This window comes from Vicugna pacos, chromosome X (assembly GCF_048564905.1).
Source record: "Vicugna pacos chromosome X, VicPac4, whole genome shotgun sequence".
Lineage (NCBI taxonomy): Eukaryota > Metazoa > Chordata > Mammalia > Artiodactyla > Camelidae > Vicugna > Vicugna pacos.
The window spans coordinates 111,109,628-111,115,926 of record NC_133023.1 but is presented as its reverse complement, the minus strand read 5'-3'; the positions used below and the strand labels follow the sequence as shown (position 1 = coordinate 111,115,926).

The following is a 6,299-nucleotide window of genomic DNA, read 5'->3' as shown; positions in this document are numbered from 1 at the left end:
GGGCAAGATATGTCTGTTTATTTCAGAGTCCCCTATTATCGTGGAGGAGTGATATACTTGAGAGGAAGGGAAGTGGGCCCTCAGGGCGAAAGTAGTCACTGGGGAGGTAGGTCAGTGACTGATCCCCGGGCAAATCCGAGTGGGCTTGGATGGGGTCTGGGGAGGCGGATCTCGTATGATGTTATCAACACCCTGTTACAAGGGTGAGGTCCTGAGTATCCCGGAGAAGGTGGACTCAGGCTAGCAAGGCTAAAGCGGTGGGAGGGGCGAGGAGGCGGGTCTGGGATCCCTTGGCCAATCGGAGGCGACTCGGGCGGGGTCTTCCACGCAACTTAACTGCAGGGTTCCGCGCGGGAAGGCTAACCTCGCCCTGTGTGCGCAGCAGTCTCAGCGCAGCCGTTGGCCTGTCCCTGGTCTTCAAGCCTTCGGGTGAGGACGCGCGGCCCCGCCGGAGCCAGAGGACTATGGGGACAGGCGGGCCCAGTGGCCGCGGGGCTGGGGTGTCGGGCCTTCTGGAATTGGGGGGGCGGGGTTGGGACTGGCGATTGGAATCTGCACTCCTGGCGAGTCCGCGTCTTTGTCTTCGCAGCGCCGCCTTCTGCGCGCGATGCGCAGTCCTCCCGGGTGGGTGCCTGGAAGGTCCGAGTTGGGAGCCCCCAGAGCGACGGGTCCGTTGTGGCTGCAGGTCCGAGGCTGCGAAGACGAGGAGTTTGGGGCCGCCCGGAACGGGCCCTCTGGGGCTGGCCCTCCTCCCCCTCCCCTACTGTAGCTGTTAGGCTGGGCGCCCGACAATGATGATAGTTGTTTAAAAATGTAAGCAAATTGCTGCTAACAAAGTGGTTGATGCGCCCATCTCTTTTATTATTTATTTGAAGTCGCTGTTTCCCCGCCTCTGGAGATTGGCGGCTGATCGCTCGTCACAGGACGGTCTTAGGGTAACCTCGACGGGAAGGAGGCATATTCGCGACGTCTGGCTGCTTGGGGGCCTCTTTATTCTAGTCTGGGCACTAGATGTCTTACCCCACCAGGGTGGGTGGGGCCAGGTCTGCTTTCCGGTCTCAGGGGTCTCCTGTTGTCTCTTCTGGACAAACCGGGAATGATCACTGGGCACCTCATCTCCCAGCCTCGCCCTTTGAGGATAAAGCGTTGTGAAATAAAAATATCTCTGTTTGGTTTACCCCGTTCTGCTGAAGTGCTGAGCCTGATCATAACTAGCTGGCCCTTATTACAATGTTTACATACCAGTGCTACAGGGAGCTATTGAGACATGTAATTAGTTATGCCTGACTTTAATTCCTCCTCTTAGTATAACCCCTTTATCAACTGTCTTTGGGCAGATGAAATGGAAAGAAACTAGTCCAATTTATGCTACCCATTTTTGTGTGCTGCTCCCTAACCCCCAAGAAAGGTGCCCCCCAAAAGTAATTGAATACAAAGTGAAGATGCTCAAATAGTGCTATCTCTTGTTACAATTTCATTAGTTAAACCCAGTCCTTATATTTTCTTCTATCCCCATCTGCTCATGTGTTTCAATCACCTCCATTTTACCTTTGCTGTGATTTTAGAGTCAGACATATTGGCTCCTGGTTTCCAGAGCATCTTGGTTTCTGGTGTATTGTGATCAGTCGCATTTCTTGTCTGTCAAAAACAGGGTAATAATGTGAAATAAAAAGTATTCTAATAAAAACATGATTTTTCGAAGATCTGTTGCTATTTTCCTCTTAAAAATAAGCAGGTAGAATACACATTGATATTAAATGCAAGAATTTTGGCTGTTACTCCTTAGTGTGATAGTAGCTCTACCAGATAAGTTTTTTTAAATTTTTTTTTCAGTCTTTTAGGCAAGATGAGTGATAAGCCAGACCTGTCTGAAGTGGAGAAGTTTGACAAGTCAAAACTGAAGAAAACTAATACTAAAGAAAAAAATACTCTTCCTTCAAAGGAAAGTAAGTCATGGGGGCTTTCTAATTGAAACAAACAGTGGCAAAAATTGATAGACTCAGGAAATAAACTCTTCCAGTAAGCTTTACCATAAAATAAGCAATAATTAGAGTACGGATTATTTAATGTAACATTTAAAATATCAAATGGTTGCCTTTTTACTTTGCTTATTTAAGCAGTTCTTACAAAATAAGCCCTAAAAATATTGGGGGAATTTTTAAAATAGGTTTTTTTTTGAAAACTGCTAAAAACCACATTAAAACCAATCTTGGAATATTGGACTTAGCATTAGAAACATCTTAGTTTTGTCCAGTTTTTGGTTACTTGGCATTTTTCTGCAGCTAGCTATTTGATTCTTTGATCTCCCTAATGAGCCATGCAAACTGTGGTTTTGGTCTTCTCAACCTGATGACAAGATGAGGTGAGAGAACCAGTTTAGATCTTGGGTATACTCAAGTCTCCCAGGGATCAAGGGATCAATTTTGTCTTCCTGACTTACAGCCTGCTGGAGAAATTCCAAGCCAAGAGGCACATTTTGTCATGTCAGCATTATTTGAAAGTTCCAAAGTTAGTCAAAATTGTCTGAAAGGGCATACCTTCCTAGCATACAGTGATAGATAATTCTGAAGAAAACGCTTCACTTGCCCCTCAGTCTCAGAGTAATCTATGGAAAAAATGGCAAAGCAGAAATCTACCTCTCAAATGAGGAAAAAAAAACCTCACACAGTTGAGTTTAATGAATGTTCAGTTTATTAATTTGCACACACACATACACACACATACCTGACTAAGGATTTGTGATTAGTTCCTTGGCATTCCTAATTTAAAGAAAGTTTGGCAGCTTTCAGTGACTTGGCAAAGAGCTGTTTTGGAAGAAACTGAACTTAATCTTAGGAAAGTGTCCTCTTAATGAATTTTTTGTGTTTGTTTTTTTTCCCCAGCTATCCAACAAGAGAAAGAGTGTGTTCAAACATCATAAAATGGGGATCTCCTCCCAAGAGAAACTTCAACATTGCTTGAGTGTCTTGGTTTCTGGCTTGTTTTTGGTAAACCTTTGTGTTGCAGAGATTTTAGGCATCTTCTGATGTCTTCTCACCCATAATCCCTGGCTAAGGGGTCAGGGGTAGCCAATGTTCCCTTACATTCATTTTAAAACCTCCATTTGTGCCTAAATTCCAGCTGGCAGGTGCTGTCAATAATCTTACCATTGATGACCTTTGTGCTTATAGTCCTTGCACCCACTACAGGATAAGCCACTTTTAACTTTCTACAATGGTTCCCTCTATTGCTTTATAATCTTTATGAAGTTGCATGCTTTTACATCTTCTCGTAGTTTATTTTCATTTCTAATGGAGCAATAAAATAATAAATATAATCAGTATGTTTATAATAGGCTCCTGTGGTTCATTTCTGGTGGTCTTCTAAGGAGTGAAAGGACACAGGGTACTTTTCAGCCAAACAAAATGAGTGCAGGAAGGCTGCTTTAGCAGATTTGGCACATGGAAGAGGCTCTCCTCTGTCCAGATCAAGTGGGTCCTGACTTGGGAGTTGTGCGGCTGAACCATACTGACTCCATTTTGTCAGCTCCATTTTAGTCCCACAGTCCTAACCTCTCCCCTTTCCTCATGACTGAGCTTTAGCATAATTTACAAGGAATGAGTCCAAGCCAGATGAGTTCCCTATCAACTTTTACTCTTGCCTTCATCCAATATGAAACCTGGAAGAGTGCCTTTAGCTATCATAGATGGTGAATGGTCACGAGACCGCTGAGGGGAGGAAACTTCTGGTTCCAGTTAGTGCAGACATTCTTCTCCCTTGGTAGTCCAATTCTGTTTTTAGCTTTGGCCCCTTTAAATTCCCCTGAACCCCTTTTGGTGGTGCAGTGCATAGTGCAGCTGCGAATGCCTCTGGATCATCTGTCAACTCTTATCCTTCGTGCCTGTATGTAAGTTACCCACAATAAACTTCATAATTGCACTTTATGGAGTTACTCGCTTCATTTTGCAGTCTCAAAGATCATTCTCAGTTTGGAGGATATTATTTTGTATCTTCTCCCAACAAAGATGCTAGGTGCTTTTTCCTTAGAGTTGGAATCATAGAGGGAGAGAACCTTGGGAGAAGAGGTCTCATGGACTAGCCCCCTTAACTTGGAAATGGAGAAATGAAAACACAGGGTCTGAGTTGATCTTCCAAGGTGAAAAATAAGGACTGGAATTTTAGCTGGACTCTTCCTTTTTGGAAAGTGCTTTGCAACTGAAGTCAGGGGCCACCTGAGGCAGTGGTTGGATGGGGAGACAATTGCTAACCCACGCTGTGCTAATTACATCACATCTTCTATTGAGCATAAACTCAGATATCTAATACCTGCTAATGACCTACAGTGCTGAACCTCTGGTCTCGTTCTTGTCCTGAATAGAATTCACTGTCTTACGAACCAAGTATTTGCTGGTAGTTGTGGTGAGCATAAGTGCTGTGGACTGAATTGTCTCCCCACCAAAAAAATTCATATGTTGAAGCCCCAACCCTCGATGTGACTGTATCTGCAGATAGGGTATTTAGGTAATTAAGATTAATTGAGATCATAAGGATGGGGCCCTAATCTAATTAGACTGTGGCTTTAAAAGAAGAGGAAGAGACACCAGGTCTGTCTCCCTACCCATGCAAGGACCCAACAAGATGGTGGCCATCTGCAAGCCAGGAAGAGAATTTTCACCAGAAACTGACTGTGCTGGATCTTGGTTTTGGAACTTCTGTCTTCCAGAACTGTGAGAAAATAAATTTCTGTTGTTTAAGTCACCTGGTCTACAGTATTTTGTTATGGCAAGCCAAGCTGACTAATATAATGAGGAATACATATAAATAGGTGAGTCCAGATCACTGCCTGAAAACAACACTTATATCACTTGAGATTTATAAGAACCAATCACTTATAACCCCACCAATTACATGTTAGCATTTGAGTGTATAACCATCCAGCCTGTGGTCTATTAATATTCATATATTTTCTTACTAAAAGGGATTATGCTGTCTGTACCAGTTTGCAACCTCAAGTATTATCTTACCACCCCTTCTAAGAGCTGACATCCTTAATAATCACTAGGTTTATAGGAAGTGAAAGCTGTTGTCTCTGCAATAGCATAGACTTCCATAGACAAAGCAGGGGGAGTCACCTCTGATCAAATGCCAGTGAGGTGACATAATCATAGGGCTTAGTGTAGCCAGAAGATTTGAGAGTTGGAAGTAACCGTGTTAGTCACCAATACCTTACTTCTTGCCTGAAACAATTTTCTGGTAGTTACTCATTCCCTTGCTGTGACAGGCTGCTTACACTGTGCCCAAACCTGCTTCCCTGTAGTTTCTATCCAATAGTTCTAGGACTGTGCTAGACACAACATAATGTAGTTAATACCTGCTCCAGTATTTGAAATCAACTGTTGGGTGTCTGCCTCTATACCTCCAAGTCTTCTGATACTTCTCAGATCCTTTAGATCCAAGTTACATGATGAGGAATCATCTTGGTTGCTGATATGCTCAAATTTGCTCATGATCAGATCCCTTTGGATCTTATTCCATCATTCAACACATTTGCTCTCTTTTCAACATTGTTATTTGCAAATTTGAGAAAGATATTATACATCCATGATAGATTCAAAAATCTCTGTATTTGCACAGTAATTCAGCACAAGATTAGGCTCACCTCAGAGGGCCTAAAGGAAAGAATGAATATTGTCAGGGGAACTGGGGGTTGGATGATAATTCCCATTGTTCAGTAGCATCTGATAATCAACCTTTCCATTGCCATATTGATTTCATCCTGAGCAGTGTAAGTATTAAACTGAGTGGTAACAGATGAGAGATACATGGTGGCAGATGAAAGACTAGTAGCTGCTAAGTGAGTACTCATACATATATGAGATAGGAAAAACAATTGCTCACCTAGAGTAGTTATTCAGCATTCTTTATATATATGTGGGGGCTACACTTCTAGCCTGTCTAACCAGAGAAATACTTCCCCCCAATAGCCCACTATTAGCAGGGATTGAGATTTAGAGCTCTTAGCAAATGACAGACAACAAAACAAAACAAAACAAAACCCACACCAATTTCCTCCTCAGTCTCCAAGGATGAACACTAAGGAAGGCACTTATTGGTTCAACTCAGGTCACCTGCTGCTATTTTGAACCAGTGGCTATGACTTATGGTATGCAGGTTCTTCATTGGCTGAGTCAGTGGAGGGTGGGTCTTGGGCTGCTCTGATTGGATCTCCCATCATCTGGTGATGCACATTTGCAGGTCATGAAGCTTTGTATTTTTGTTCAAAGAGTATAGACCAGAAAATAATAGAATTAGATAAATCT

The 6,299-nt window shown here is 43.1% G+C and overlaps 1 protein-coding gene across 2 annotated transcripts; it reads left to right on the top strand.

Moving 5' to 3' along the window:
• Nucleotides 1–319: 319 nt before the first annotated feature.
• LOC102532766 (thymosin beta-15A-like) lies at nucleotides 320–3,333 on the top strand. 2 transcript variants are annotated; one of them, XM_072956484.1, is made up of 4 exons: nucleotides 339–429; nucleotides 590–813; nucleotides 1,834–1,946; nucleotides 2,883–3,333. In XM_072956484.1, the coding sequence occupies exons 3-4, from the start codon at nucleotides 1,847–1,849 to the stop codon at nucleotides 2,918–2,920; spliced, it is 138 nt and encodes a 45-aa protein (XP_072812585.1). In that variant the 5' UTR covers nucleotides 339–429; nucleotides 590–813; nucleotides 1,834–1,846; the 3' UTR covers nucleotides 2,921–3,333. The 2 variants fall into 2 exon arrangements, with proteins under 2 accessions (XP_031528526.1, XP_072812585.1); XM_031672666.2 differs by lacking the exon at nucleotides 590–813 and having other exon boundaries at nucleotides 320–429.
• The last annotated feature ends 2,966 nt before the right edge of the window (nucleotides 3,334–6,299 follow it).

Coding starts and splice junctions, on each gene's coding strand:
- LOC102532766 (XM_031672666.2), top strand. CDS start 1,847: ATGAGTGATAAGCCAGACCTGTCTGAAGTGGAGAAGTTTGACAAGTCA. Junction 1,947..2,882: donor TACTCTTCCTTCAAAGGAAA/GTAAGTCATGGG, acceptor TTTTTTCCCCAG/CTATCCAACAAGAGAAAGAG.